General features: G+C 32.3%; 1 protein-coding gene across 1 annotated transcript; it reads left to right on the top strand.

Annotated features, from left to right (window-relative positions):
• The first annotated feature begins 3,473 nt into the window (after positions 1–3,473).
• Positions 3,474–16,681, top strand: LOC127737549 (selenoprotein T2-like). Its single transcript, XM_052248383.1, has 5 exons — positions 3,474–3,650; positions 8,677–8,914; positions 10,397–10,484; positions 12,630–12,779; positions 14,065–16,681. The coding sequence occupies exons 1-4, from the start codon at positions 3,493–3,495 to the stop codon at positions 12,734–12,736; spliced, it is 591 nt and encodes a 196-aa protein (XP_052104343.1). The 5' UTR covers positions 3,474–3,492; the 3' UTR covers positions 12,737–12,779; positions 14,065–16,681.
• The last annotated feature ends 70 nt before the right edge of the window (positions 16,682–16,751 follow it).

Raw genomic sequence — 16,751 nt, 5'->3', positions numbered from 1 at the left:
ACAAAATTATCCAATGCAACACGCAAACAAGACATCAATTGATTTCATTATATCCGATGTGATGTGATCCCTCCTACAATATTAAGCAGTCATCTTCGGGCGGTCCCAAAAAGTATATAAGAATGCATATCCAAGGGCACTCACGAATGAACAGATAAAAAGGTCAGATATACAAAGCATGCCCGTCGAACTCGATATACACTGATAACATATTTTATATCAAAATTTTCACTATTGTGCGTCTACTAAATGTATCTAATAGTCTACGTGTCTCCACTAGACCCGAATTCCATGGCAACGCAATGTCTGCATGTTCACCCGTTGGTTTGCCTGTCTAAATATCCTCCTTTATTTCAATAATATTCCACTAATTTATCTCAAGGACAGCCTCAAAGATCGATGCAAGATAAAAAAAAAAAAAGCTTAATTTACATAGTTTGGGCGTTGTGGAAATAGTTATATGTTTTGTTATCCTGCATTGCTTTTCTGGTTGTAGAAATACGTATCATATCGATCAATCCTTTTTTTCAAGTTAAGTTAAAAGGGGCGTGTGTGTGTCAAAGGGTCGTCAATGGAAAAAAAACTATGTGAATTAGGTTTTTCATTATACATTAAACTTTTGATGTGGTGCCTGAAACTGAACTTCTCTAATATTTGCAAGCATCAACTGGCTCTACTGTTCTGTGTGCGCCTGTATATTTTGATGACTCCAATAGTTTGTTATTTGTCCATTAACCAGTCTACTTAAATAATATCTCATTTTCTACTATATATTTCATTTTTCATTGGCTTTACCTAACCCATACTTTGTTTATATCTCTATGTGTGTGCAGCTGTCTGTGTCCACTAGCATGTGCATGCCAGATAATATGGGGACTTCTTTACATAACTACAAATCTTGAGTGCATGTCTACATGGCAACTCGTCTGTCTAAATGTTCATTAGTCTATCTTCATACCCAGCAGTGTTTTAACATGTCAACTAATCTGTGTAGATGTCCACAAATCTGTCTACATGTTCACCAGGTTGTATGTATACTCGCCAGTTTGTCGACATGTCCACAAGTCTGTCTACATGTCCACCAGTCAGTCTGTGTGTGTCCACAAGTCTCTCTACTAGTCTGTTTACTTGTCAACTAGTCTGTCTACGTGTTCACCAGTCTGGCAACATGTCCACGGTCTGTTTATATTTTATGTGTCCACTAGTCTATCGACATGTCCACCATTATATTCATGTGTCCACTAGGCAGTCGATATGTCCACAAGTCTGTTTATGTGTCCACTAGTCTGTTTAAATGTCCACAAGTCTGTTTACGGGTCTACCAGTCTGTGTATGTGTCTATTTGTCCGTCGACGTTACTGCAAGGGGGAAATTGAGCTGCTCGTGCTACTAGGGGGGATTGACCTGATCCTGGTTCCCGCCCCCTCCCCTTTCCATCTCTTTTCAGTATGCTGTACATAGCATGTTTTTTCTTGGTTTACGCGAAGGAGCCTGATCTGTTCAGAACCAGTTTTAAGTAGTTATTTTTTTTTTTACTATTTCGACTTCTTCATTATCAAAATTAAAAGTTTGAACAGTTTGAGTTTGCAAAAGAGTCGTTTACATTTACTCAGTTTTCTTTTAGCTATTTTACATTCGGCATGGTTCCTTTCTTTGTTATAGGGATTGTCAGGGGCGGTGCCAAATGTTTGCTTTGCAGCTTGAGTAAAAAAAATCACCTATAGCAAGGATAGTAGAATCTACAAAATTTGATTCCATTTGCATTTAAACCTATATTTCGCAGGTTTTCATCTATTACAGACAATTTTTTCGGAGTCAATGTGTTCAGTGAATATCCCATATCACAGTAGGGTTTTTCATGTGACTTTCTTATTCATAACTTTTCCCTGTCTTTTTCATGTGACCTCTTTACATACTTTTGATTTATCAGTGCCTTTTTCTACGACTGCAGCAACTAATTCTCAGGGGTCTATGTCTTCAATTCAAATCTGCATTCAGTTACAAAAGATGTCTCAATGTGAACAACTTTTACAACCAAAGAATTTAAACTTCGTTAATAGTTTAAGAATAGAAAATGCGAGATATGAGCAAAAACTTATTCAATAACTTCAGATAACTCTTATCTGCTATGAAACGCTATTTCGACAGTGTTCGTTTAACTTAATGAGTATAATCTTTCATTAGTTTACTCTGTACGATTTACTCATGTTTCTATATCTATTTATTTGAAATATAAATTTCTTCATGCTAAATTTGTTTTCTTGTCGCTTCATGACGCTAGATTAGTCTTATCGTCGTGAATTAGTGCTGGGAATAGTATACTGACATCTATATATTATATTTCAGATTAGTAAGATCTTATAAAACTTATAAACAAAATACATGATTCTGAAAAGGGCTATAGGTAACCGGCGCGCGACCTTCAACATTGAGCAAAACCCATACCGTATAGTCACGGCTAAAAAGAGTAAGACATGATTAAATGGAAAACGAGAAAACGAGAAAAACTAACGGCCTCGTTAATGTACAACTCAAGACAGGCAAACGATATTAAAGGGATTTTCAAACTCGTAAGTCGAAAACAAACTGACAATTCCATGACAAAAAACGGGAGCGAACAACAGTACACAAATCACAAAATATAAAACAAAAGACTGCAACATGACTCGATCCCACCAAAAAAACGGGGTTGATTTCATTTTCTCCGGAAGTTTAAGCAGATCCTGCTCACATCATGCACATGTGGCACAAATAAACAAAATGCTTCTTCTTCTCTTAGTAGATCCCTCCGTTATCGGAGCATCCGTATCACACTGTATTAAAAGCCCTTAGTTTTACTATTAAGAATTAAAATTGTAAGATAAAAAGGGTTGTATACAGTCTTTCATAAGATATTAATGTCCTAAAAAAATATACAGAGATGTAGAAACCATAATTGAATTCTATTTACACCTATTAGTGCGAGTGAATTTTTTTACATAATGCATATTTACATATATATACATATAGAATCTCAGCCAGTTTAATACCTGTATTCCGATGGGATAGAGGTTTAAAAACTTATAAAACTTGGAGTTTGTTTATCTATTTCCTTGAATCATTGCCTGATACTTGATGGAGGTATAGGTTTATCACTATAAACATTTATTATACAGTCTTTATAGCTCTAGAATATATTCGCCATTGTCTCATGTTTCTATATCTATTTATTTGAAATATAAATTTCTTCATGCTAAATTTGTTTTCTTGTCGCTTCATGACGCTAGATTAGTCTTATCGTCGTGAATTAGTGCTGGGGATAGTATACTGACATCTATATATTATATTTCAGATTAGTAAGATCCTCTTTTCACATTATTAAAAAAAAAGTAGTCTTATTACAAATGATTCGGAGAGGAAACAATCTGACGATAAGGAAGTTGCTTGCGAATAATACCATTGACTTCGGATGAGATAGGAAAGTCTAGAGTAAATCGAAAGAAGAAAAAGCAAATGGCCGATATGGCTCAATTTTCAATGGTTGCAGTTTTTGCTGCATTTATATTCCTTACATGGAGAGATCTCTCACAGACTGAACAAGCTGACGTACATAAAGATATTAAAGCTCCAAAATTAGCCTTAGCAACTCCCACAATCAGATTCCTTTTTTGGTAAGCGTCCACTTCTTATATTATGCCCCTCCAGGTGACCAAGTAAAAAAATAGTTCGAGAAAAGTGGTCTCAGTCTCGAGGCCGCGAAGTCTCTCGTAACTTGACGTCCATTTGAAAATAAAAGTTAAAATGCAGGAATCGATGGGTCACTGTAAAAACTGTCCAAATATGAGAAAATAAAGGGTGGCAGGTAGGTGAAACTTGCATAAATGAAGAGATAAATGAAAAATGAACAAACTGAGGCCCGATTTATATGGATCCAAGGCCGTCAGTCGGCTCCAGAAGCAACAAAGCGGCGCATCGATTTTGGACGGGCAAATATCCACTTTTTGATATGGGACGAGGTCTGACGTCCCTCGGCCCCAGATTGTCTGGCTAAACAGCGGTTATCTCATCTTAGACTTAGACTAGTAAAAAAATAAAGGTTTACTATATACATGGGATAGTTTAAAATGTGAAATGGTTGAACGTTCAAACCCCCATGTACAAGACAAAGTGCCATCAAATATATATACAACACTCCATATCCTGCACTTCTTTGATTTTATCTTGTTTAATTTGTTGCTCTTCTCACATCTTTTTGTGTCTTGATGTATTCCTTATTTGTATACCTTGTAATCTGACCGGGGCTAATCCAGAAACTCCTATGCCGTAGGATTGTTAAGAGGTCAAACAAAAATTAAAGTGGTTATTAGGAGGCTGTTGAGATGCAGTGCACAGCCACTTCAAAAACTAATATGCATACACAGACATGAATGGTTGGTCGAAATTTTGACGGTAATTTGGATGTCTTGTGTAGGGAGTTTTATAAAGTTCTGGCACCAAGTAGATCCTGCGCAAGTTGTTGCTGTCCCAAGTAGATCTGGCACAAGTTGTAACAGCCCCAAGTACAAAATCTAGATCCAGCACAAGTTGTAACAACCTCAGTTAATACTGCCCATGTTTTTTTTAGGTCAATCCATGATCATCCGCTTTTAGAAAATTATCTAAAAGGGATGTATAGTGACTTGTTGCATGTGTAGTAAATACAGGTTATAATATCAATGGTCATGATGGTGGACGATATGATGCAATTTTTCAAATAGTATTTTGATTAGAGACATTTCTTCTATTTTCTTTTAAATATCACAACTTTGCTTTGACTCCCTGATATCTTGGCCAATAATAAATTCAGACTATAACCATGATAACAAACTTGGTGTACAACAAAATTGGCCTCACAAACTCTGCCTTTAACAACCTTGGACTACTGTTCTAGAAGAATTTAAGTAAGATAAACAATATTAATGCTATTTATTTTAATTGAAATTACAATGTACATGTATTTATCAATTAAAATAATAAAATTAGTTATATTACACCAATTTAGTGTTACAACAAAGAAATTTGAATTACATTAACTAGATATAAACAAATGATAAAAGAAAATTAAACTACTTCAGTTAATATTCAATAGTTTTTATTTCATTTTTTAATTATATGTAAATATACACATGACTTATTTGAATGAACATGACCTATCATTACAGGTGCATACTGCCATGTGTACTCATGACACCTTTTTAATCACCTTTAAACTAATTACTAGCACATGTACTCTCCATACCTTTTTAATAACCTTTAAACTAATTACTGTCAGGTAAACTGTTGATACCTTTTCAATGGGCGCTTTACATTTGCGTGCATTTGGGGATTAAATTTTTTATGTTTATGCGCAGCTTTTGATTACATTTGCGCGCATTCATTTCACAGGTAACACAGGTAAAAATGAAGATAATTCATAAAAGATATAACTATAGTAATTATGAATTTTGAACATATTTATAAATTTAAATTATACATTTTTCATATTGAATTCTAAAAATTAAAAGAAAGGATCATGAGAAATCCCGTAATAGTTAAGACATACATGTATCTTAATTGCGAATATTTCAGAGTAAATAGTAATTTTTACAGAATTTTACAGAAAACTGATCGCTTTAGTAAATAATTTGTCAGTTTTAAAGCTGCGTCAAGGCACTTGAGAGGATATTTCATGGCGATGCACCGTAAATAATTGCAAAGGTATTTCACCAGATTCCCTATTTCCTCCAAGTCTTTGGGCATCACTACCATAAGCAGAATCTAGGCGTACTACAAACTGCCTGGAATCATTCCATGCTCACTACAATGAGTAATTGTATTCAGCAAATCCATGTATTTTTGTGTTTTGTGTTTCCTGAAAGCAGTACATTAGTGGGCTTCAAAATATTCAGCACGTTACGACATGTAAAATCAGTACTTCAATTTATAGATTTGCAATGTTTTTACATTTTTATCTGTATATATTTCCAGGACTAAAGGCTTATGCATAATAAAACCGACTTATCCTGCTGGAAAATAATAGTTAAATAAATAAATAAGTATAATTTACCTGTAATTACCCAAGTTTACCTGTAAAATGAATGTGCGCAAATGTAATCAAAAGCTGCATGCAAACGTAATGTTTTTTGCGTACAAATGTAATGCACTGTTTTCAATCTCCCATTAAACTAAGTCATGAGATCATTACAACCTGTAGTTACACAACTGTATGACATTATTTCTATCCAAGAATCTAGTAACTTCTCAGTACAGATTGGATTGCTATGTGTGTTTAAGATGTTTTTTGTGTCCCGTTTAAAATAATTTTGGCCTTCTTTTACTTAATGTGTACTTAGCTAAGGGTCCCTTTACTTAACATGCTTAATAGTTAGGGTTCATCTATGGTTAGGTTAGGGCTTGTGTTATGGTTAGACATGGGTTAGGGTACCATAAGGTTAAGGCCAATAGGGTAAAGGATAGTTTAAATATAGTATACATTTCGTAGCTGTAAATAGGTTGGGCCACTAAAGTAAAATCTAATTGTCATTATAATAGAAAAACAAAGGATATGGGGTATTCATCCATAACACAAAATTAGTACAAATGTACATGCACAGAAAAAAACGCACATAAAGCAAAGGAACAGTGCGTTTATTACTGTTCTTCATCTCAAAAGTCTAAGTATTATGTACGTGTTACTTTTTTATACGACCGCAAAAATTAAAAAAATTTTGGTCGTATATTGGTATCACGTTGTCGACTTCTTCCGAAGACAGAAGGTTTCCGGATAATAACTTTAGTAAAGGTAAATAGAAATCTATAAAATTTTAACACAAGGTTTATAACCACTAAAGGAAGGTTGGGATTGATTTTAGGGGTTATGGTCCCAACTGTTTAGGAATTAGGGGCCAAAAAAGGGGCCCAGATAAGCATTTTTGTAGTTTCCAGACAATAACTTGTGTTAAAGTGTATGAATCTCTCTGAAATTATACCACAAGTTTCCATACTACAAAGGGATGGTTAGGATTGAATTTGGGGGGTTATGGCTCAAACCATTTAGGAATTGGGGGCAAAAAAAGGGGAAAAACAAGGGTTTTTCTGGTTAAAGGACAATTGAGACAATTTAAAAGCAGTGTTAGGGAGGTAATCCAAATCAAAATCCAAATCAATTTAAATAACAATGTTTGATTACCTCCCTTACACTGCTTGTAAATTATGTATTAAGAAATGATGACTGTCTGAGATACTGACCATAACTTGAGGGAAAGAATTATTTTTTGGAATAAGGGAAAGGGGGGAGGTGAAAAATTGGAGGGGGGCAATTTTTCTCATTTCAGATTTCAGAAATTAAAAGAAAATTTCTTCATATATTTTTTTTTGGGGGGTTAATATTCAACAGCATAGTGTATTGCACAAACGCAAAATACGGGGTAAAATTTTATTTTTTTGGGGGGGGGGTCAATTTGCATAGTGTATTGCACAAAAGCAAAAAATTGAATATAAATGCTCTTTGTCTACAGTTATTCTGTGTCAGAAACCTATTATGTGTAAAAAATTTAATTACAATCCAAATTCAGACCTGTATCAAGCATGAATATTGTGTCCATTTTGGCCGCAACTTTTCAGGGTTGGACATCTGCGGTCGTATACAGCTGCGCTCAGCGAAGCAATTTATTGTATATATTTAATTGTGTCTGTGTGAAAAATTATTTTTTTATTCAATTAACATTTGTACCTGGATTCCTTGGCAAAAAATACAACAGCCATCCTTTCAATACATTCAGCAATTTTACAAGGTCCCTATTTCAAAGTTTCCATTTTAACTCTGTAAATCTTTTATTCTCTGCTGCGAAATATTCACTGAATTCTTCAGTATTGACAATGATTGATGTACTTGGAAGGTAGTTTTGATCTTTTCCTGTCTTTGTACTACAGCAGAAACTTGGTTTCTTCAATTTTGTTTCTCATTATTGATTGCAATAGCTCTCAACCTTACTGACCTCATAGAGGATCCTATCACAGGTGCTTGGGGAATTCCCCCTTTTCTATATATATATTTAAAACAAAAATTTAGTAAATATTCCTTAATATTTAAACTCATCCAGAAATTAAAAAGTTCAAATTAGTAGCTTTTATTTCTTATTTAGTGTATTACTGACAATGGACATTGTTGTCAAATGCATGCACTGTATAACTGCAAATGCAAGGAATGAATCATGAAGTCTTGTAATTTCGAAATGTTTCCCCCCCATATTTTGGCGGCTGTAAAGAACTTTCCAAATTATCAGACTTAATGATTTGTTGCTTCAGTTGTCACGATTTGAGTTAAACAGCGATGCATTTGTCAGCATATTTGAAGAGATAAATAAAAAAGTTTTAGGGAAGAAAAAATAAGGAGATACGTATAATGTATGAGAGGATGAAAAATGCAGTGTTTTGGAAAGATGTAGTTTTAAGGACATAATGACATTGTTGAGTAAAATATATATAAAACATGCTTTTGGGGAGGGACACATTTGAGAGTGTTACTTTGTGTTGCATTTATATATTATTTGATAAATAGTAACTGAACTTTCAACAATGCAAAGGCTGGGAAAAGTGAACTATATATTTTAAAAAGAAAGGGATAAGCTAAACCTTGAAATGTATTCTTTAAATTGTTTTAATTTTTTTTTTTTGCAGTTACTCCTGAGGGTACAAGAAAGTTTTTGAGCAATACGCTCATGCTTTACATGAGCGGTTCCCAGAACTGAGCATCGAGGGAGATAATTATCCTCCACCTCCGACTCGTTCTGCCATTGCTCAATTTCTCAGCATATTTAAATTAGTTGTGATAGTAATGATTGTTAGTGGACAGAACCCTTTTACACTTCTCAATATGGATACGCCTAGTGTTTTTACCTGGGCTCAAGAAAATAAAGTAAGTATTTGTGTGAACTGATACACAAATGTGTATTACAGCCGGTATTGAATGGATTCAGGTTCCTATCATCATGATCATTGAAGTTAAACAGACAAGTGAAAAAGTTCATTGATTGCCATTTCAAACAAACTGTTAAGTCTATAGTCATGAGAGTAACTAGGGTCAAACTAACATGATAGCAGTTTTAGTTTGACCCTAGCTTATGTAAGACAATGAACACTAGACATCTTGTACTTTTTATTTTGTCATGTTTATGGAATCAAGGAAATTAAACTTTCCCAATGGATGCAATGAAAAGATTTGCCTTTATCAAGATAAACATAACAAAACTATATTTATAACATTGTAAACGCATCATCCACTGTGGTGGTTTGAGAGCTAAAATAAAAAATTTGGCATGAAGAAAATTAATCTACATAAACAGAAATAAGAGGAAATTTGGGGTTATACAAATCAACCTAAGAACACAAAAAAAACCAAAAAGACATCCATCTATATACTGGATCAGTGTACTGGATTACAAATGTGTTGAGTGTTGTGATTGGGTAACTATACATAGTTTTCAGGTAAGATTGAGACAGGGGTAATCTGTGATACAAGTGTAATTTAGGTTACTATATATAGTATTTCTAGCTTAGGGTTTAAATTCCCTTCGTCTTCAGCTCAGGGAATATAAACCATAAGCTGGAAATGTCACATTATATATACTGTCTGAAACCTGCATGAATAACATATACCTAATACCGTATATCAACTTTTTTGCGTCAACTTTTTTTCACGATTTGATTACAAAATGGGCAGGTTAAATTTTCACTGTGTATAATTTTCGCTGATTGGGAAAATACACGCAAAAAAAGAATTGTATCTTTTTTTTACAGATGTAAACAACATGAACTTTTATTAAATGACAGTTAATCGATTGCAAATAAATATGAGTACTACAGAGGAAAATACAAATAATTGAGAGAACTTTCATGGATTGTAAATTATGAATATTAGGGCATGCTAAAATTTAAGGTTTTAATCGTTACAGATAAATACCAATATTCGTGTAAATGTGATTTTTTTTTTTAAATTTTACATTATAGGCAAAAGATTCGGGTGATGACACCAATCAATAGATTGTGGCTAAAAAACATTTTTAACATGCCACTGATTGCTGTGTTGTCAAAAGTGTGACATGTATGATTAGCCAATTTAATTATTATGAAAACAGTGATCTTAATTAAGTATGCACATGCTTGTGATCTGTCAAAAAACACAACAAAAGACTCATAACTTGACAGTATTATGTATGAAACTTTCAAACAACTATAAATCTTGGAATATGCAGGGTAATTTAAAAGGGGTCAAATTTTTGTGTTTCTTTCTGCCGCAAACAAAGCAAAAATTAAACACACATGTAAAAAAACGATATACGGTATAATATACAGTAGAAATATGATAAATATAGAAATACTGTATTTTTCTCTTTTTCAGATTTATGCTTGTTTAATGATATTTTTTATCAGTAATGCTATTGAAGGACAGATGATATCCACAGGTGCCTTTGAAGTCTCTTTTAACGGTAAGTTTTTGATATTTAGTGATTTTTTTGCCATTGAAGTCTCTCAACATTTTAAAGGTAAGTTTTTAATATTTTAGCCATTGAAGGACAAATAATATCCACTGGTGCCTTTGAAGTCTCTTTCAAAGTTAAGATTTATATAATCATATCTTCTGGTGCCTTTGAAGTCTTCTTGTAAGTTTTGACATGGAAGTATTATATTGACAGGAACTCCAACAAAAAATGAGCACATTCCCATCTCCACTGATTTCTTTAGAAAATGAAAGGTTTGACACAGTTTGTCAAGTACGTGATAATTCCTTTTGGGGGGGATCTATGATGCTGCCTTTGCTTGTTCTGTTAACTGGAGCTAATCTTATCAAGTGATTTGTATCGAATGTATTACCTACCTACCAATATAATTAAACAGGAAAACTCCCATGTTTATGTGTAGATCGCTACATGAATGACAACACTTGCATCATTTCAATAAACAAAGGCAAAAGTAGAAAAGATCTAAAAAATCAGTCAAGATTTAATAGAATAAACGAAAATGAAATGAATTGTATTGGAAGGAAGGTAAGATTATATTTATTTTTGGGGCAGGAGGTTTTTGAAAATGAATAACCAACTGGTAAGAAGTACTTGGCACAAGACAAGATGAAAATGAATATTCTGCTGTCATAGAATATATGAGTTCCTTCATAATATAAGTTCCAAATGGAACAAATATTCTAGAATATTATTTCCACTGGAACAAATATGACAGTATACAATAGACAGCAGCCTTCTCATGAAAAAAAATCTTTACGATTAACATTGATTGTAACTTAAGCTGAAATGTTCATGACTTGAGAGTATTTTCAATCTTCAGATTTTTGGTGAAAACATTCTCTGAGTTTTCTTGTCTTCCTTTGTATTTTTTTAACACAGTAAAACACTTAAAAACTAACAAATTTGCCATTTAGTGACATGGTCTTTAAATGTCATTTCCTTGACAATTAAGTACACATCTGGTTATTTCAGTATATTTTGTAAATACAATCAATGAAGGAGTTCCAAAAAATTTGATTGAACCCATGCATCGATTTGACATATCTAGTTAATTAACATATACTTAATGATTTTGCGGCATCACACTTTAAACGTTTGAAGTTGGTTTGTTGGAGTTCCTATGAATAGAATGATTTTGTATACTGGGTAATAAAGGATAGATATTAAATGGTCTCTTTGAAGTCTCTTTTTATGGTAACTTTTACATATGAGTTAGGACAGTCAAATTTATTGCTGCCGTAACATTTGAATATTTTTATCTATTCCATAGAACATGTAGAAGGACATATGATATCCATTGGTGCATTTGATGTCTCTTTTAACTGTAAATTTTTATAAGATATATTTATGCCCTCACTGCTAGGTGAAGGGGGCATTAAGTGTTACCCTTTTCCTTTCGTCTTTTTGTCTGTTCTTCCTTCTGTCTGTCCCAAAAGTATTTTCACATATTATAATATAAGCAAGCTTGAGAGGGGGCATTTGTGTCCTCAGACACATTCTTCCTTTATCTTTATATTACGTCATTTCAATGTTTTTTGGTCACAAGATGAATATTTTTATAACTGATTTCAAATTCTTGGATTTATTAATAATTTTTTATTACATTAACTTTTATTTTTGTTAAAGTAAAAATGCTAGGAACTGTATCATTTTCTGTGCATTCTCATTTTATTTTGATGCAATTCAACTTCTTTGACATCTTGATAACACATCTTGTTGTATGATGTCATAGGAGTAAAAGTAAAAAGATTTATTTTATTTGTTATATATCGATTTTATTTGACTGTAAAATCAAGTTATCAATATGTCATTGCAGCCAATGTGATAATTACTTATAATTACTTCTTATCTGATTCTTACAACATTATGTTCTTTAAAAACAATGTAATCCTAATCTACATTAAAGTGGATACATATGATCATTTTCTGGAAATGCAAAAAAATTTCAAATTTTGTATTTGCTGTTCCATATAAAGTTCCATAACATTCCTGACTAATTGGAAAAAAAATGATTTAGTGATTTCTGAGTAATCAACATAAATGACTTTGTATGAACATGACGATGAAACTAACAATTAACATATACATGTATCATCTTTTTTTATGGCACAGATGTTCCAGTTTGGTCAAAGTTAGAAACAGGAAGAATACCGCAGCCAGGAGAAATATTTCAAATTATAGAAAATCAAATGAAATTTAAATCAGATGGTGTGAAATAACATTACTGGTATTTGTAATCATAGTTCTATGGTTTATAAATAAGTAAGTACAATTAGTCCTCAGTAGAGTTATACTACTGTTATGTGAAAAGAAAAACAATTAAAACAGGGAAACAATACCCCCCCCCCCCCCCCCTCCCCCCCTAAAAAAAACAACAAATAAAATAAGGAAACATCCCCCCACCCCAGATGAATTAGCATGAGCCAGGTGGGGATCCCGGATTTGAAAAGGGTGAGGGGGCCAGGCAAGCCAATGTTTGGAGTGATACTTGTAAAAAGTCTATGCATTTATCATGTATGAAGCTCCAAAAGAGAGGCTAAGCCCCCCTAGACCCCCTAAATCTGCCTGTTTTGAAACTCTCATATCAATGGAGATAATTCGTCCATGCCCCCTCAGTTATGGTTTATTGACTTTGAAATTTTTGCATAGTTTACATGTAAAAGTTTGTGATTAGGTCATGTTGGACAGTTTAGGATAAACTATACTAATGGTTAGTCAATGATTTTGGTATGCAGTTGCTGAGTTGCATTTACATTAGTACATCTTATTTCTTTGGAATTGATATGATTCCTCCACTCAGTCATGATTCATTGACTTTGGAACTGTGCATAGTTTACATGTATAAGTTTGTGAGTAAGTCAGTTAAAGGGAATACAATAATATACATGTATGGTATACAGTTGTTTTAGCATTAGCATATATCATTTCCACAAAGATTATTTGGCCCTGTTTCTTTTGTAATGGTTCATTGACTTTGAATGTTTTGCATAGTTTACATGTTAAATTATTGCTATTTTAATTTTAACATTTGCATTTTACTAACAAAATAACATACAGGAGAGACATATCTCTGTGCCAACAGTTTATCATTTGACTTGTCAGGTGTTTATTGACCAAATGTAAAGCACACTATTGCGTAATAGTTGTAAAGTTGGTTTTCTTTTGATTTATCAGGTGTTTATTGACCCAAATTTAAAGAAAACATCATGGTGTAAAAGTTCTTGTGATGTCATTTCTCAGATGTTTACTATCCAAAGTTAAAATTTGTCATCAGAGACCTTAAAACTGGTGTAATAGCAGAAGCTCATTATGTCAAAAATATGAACAGCCCAAATATTTCAAGCACTTTTCAAATGGTTAATTAGTAATTAAAAATTGTTTCTGAACATCTCACAATAATATTTTGCTATTTCATAACAATATATCGCCTGTAGTCTGATGTAAAGAAATTTGAGTGGTAAAGACTTGTCTTGATTTATTTGAATTTATTTGTTTTGTAAATAAATGCAATCACAGCATATTGACCAGATTTTTTCAACATTTGCAGCCAAATAAAGTTTGTCATGAAGAGGAACCAACTGCAGCACATCACAAATCTGACTAATGAAGGTTGGTACTGAAAGCAGCCATGTTGCTGGTACCTAACTGGATCAACCAATCAGAAGCTGTGTTGTTTTACAGTTAGCCAATCACTGATAATGTTTTGTTTGTTTACTTATAAACTGATTGTCCATATTTGTATATTTATGTAAATATGATTTTTGATTATTCTGTGATGAGATCCTTTACATCAAAGCTTTACAATATTCCAACATTCTTTTACTGGTTCATCTGTAAAATATGATCATATATTTGTTCCTAATTTCATTTGTTTTTAAATCAATCTTATTTTATGTCTTTGAAAAAGAACTACAGATGACATACCAGTTAACAAAATGTGTTTGTACCATAAACTCAAACTGTTATCAACAAAAAAAGGTTCATTAGTGAACTTTTTTTGCATGATATTTAATGGGTAGATGAACAGTTGTTATTTATATCAATTGTATTTATAGATATTGAAAATATCAAAAAGACAAGAAGACATGTCAATAAAACATTTAGTCTTTAAATTCAAAAATTTTCTTTCTTCTCTAAATATAATTTTTTTCAGAATTTGTGTATCTTGAAATCAGGAAGGTATACTATGCTAAAGATTAACACAAAGAAATCTAAATAAATGTATTTGAATTCTTTTGAAAGTGATTTGCATACACCTTATCGCTATTCCCGCTTGACCCGAAAATCTGTCCCGCTTGAACTTTTGACGTCATACAACAATCACTTTTCCATTGTGGCGTCAGATATTTTCTATTATGACGTCAAAATTTTACGGGAACTTTTGTGATGTCCAGTAATGGCGGACAAATAGCGATAAGGTGTATTGTAAAGTGAACTTGAGTTCTTGCTTCTTTCTTTTCTAAATGTCAAGTTTTCTAATACAAAGAGAATACAAAGCCATATGTCATATCCTTTTTCCACAACATGTTCTTAAAACTGACATATCCCTGTCTGAATTTAATCTAACAACACCCAAGTTTTTATTGATTAGAAATAAAGGTTTTAGAATTTAACAGCAACATGCTGTGTTTAAGTAAAGTCTTCTTTAACTTTTTATACATTGTGACTTGGATGGAGAGTTGTCTCATTGGCACTCATACCACATCTTCTTATTTATGAGTACTAAATGAAAGCTCCAAGGTTTTATCTTTGTCAAATGGGTCAGAGGTTCTCTCGGGCACTCTGGCTTCATCCACCAATAAAAACTGGCCTCCATGGTACATGTATATATATATAGCCTAGAGTGATGAAAGAGGCTTTAACACAATCAACCAATCAATCTTTGTTAAACAGGAAATTTCTACATTAAATTCATTATTATTGCAGCTGTCAATGCTAAAAATTAGTATAAACTAATAATTATTTACTGCATATATTATATAAACGGATGTCTGTACATTGTTTACATTTTGTTTTGTCTTGATATGATGTAAATGTGTTTTTTGTATTGAAATGAATTTCATGATGTTATATTATTTGCTGAGAAGTTGTATTGTGGTGTATACATGGTGTTCAAATATGCATTTGATTTAATGATTACATGTGGGTATGTTTTTCTAAACTAGTCAAGTTCTGGTGTCATTCATGAAAACTTGATTGTTTTACTCTTTACCATTCCATATACAAATGATATACCTTAATTTCAGAAATAAGTTGCCATTGATTTTATATTGATTTTTATATATTTTCCAGATAAATTTTAAAGTAAAATTTGAAATAAGAATTCATGGCATAGTTTTTTATGTCTATCATCTCTTTAGATATTATTTCAGTAAGATAAATGAACAAATTCTGCTGTAGATTGATTTGTGAACAAATATAAGATTTTTCAGTAGAGAGGTGGAAATTTATTACATCATTGTACCTCCCGCATTCTTAATGTTTAAATTACTGTTGTGAGGAGAAATTAGAGACAAAATTTGAAATATATTTTGAAATTCTAAAGTTTTTCGGTCAGAAGAAATGTTTCATCAGATGATACAACTAGCGATCCTTAATAAGAGATCATTTTATGTTATCGAGAGCTTCATTCATTATATAATGATTACAAATATGTAAGGAGAGAAGACGTTAGCATTATCATGTAGTTTTTATTGTGATTATGTGACTATCTGTTACATAAGAGAAAGAATCATATATCATAATATATCAGATATATTTTTGTTTTTGGATAATTTTACAAACATTGTCCTTTAGATTTTGAAACAGCAAATTATGATGCAAATAATTAAAAAGAGAATATTATCACATTGATTTCTGTCTTGTTACCTCCCTTTCTTTTATACCAGTCCCTTGTCATGGCACTTTAAAAAAAAAAAACTTTCTTTCAGAACACATAACATTAAATTGGTCATATATACTGCATTACATGGGTTTACAGCCAAACAAGTAAATCCTGATCCGTGATATATTATATAAGAACGAGAAATGGTTCTTGTAATACTGTGTTAGTATAACTGGGTATGTAAATGTGATATAATTATAACTAGATTGTATTGTAATCAGGCTCAATGTTCATTTACAGTAAATAATTGTTGTATGAAAATAAATTGATATACTTTTGACATTTTTATATTCAATGTGACATGTTTAAACTGCATGGTAATGTACCTTGTATGTAGGTTTAATCAATCA

The sequence above is a fragment of the Mytilus californianus genome, unplaced genomic scaffold (assembly GCF_021869535.1).
Source record: "Mytilus californianus isolate M0D057914Y unplaced genomic scaffold, xbMytCali1.0.p SCAF_4, whole genome shotgun sequence".
NCBI classification, from domain to species: domain Eukaryota; kingdom Metazoa; phylum Mollusca; class Bivalvia; order Mytilida; family Mytilidae; genus Mytilus; species Mytilus californianus.
This window is presented reverse-complemented; position numbering and strand designations above follow the sequence as displayed.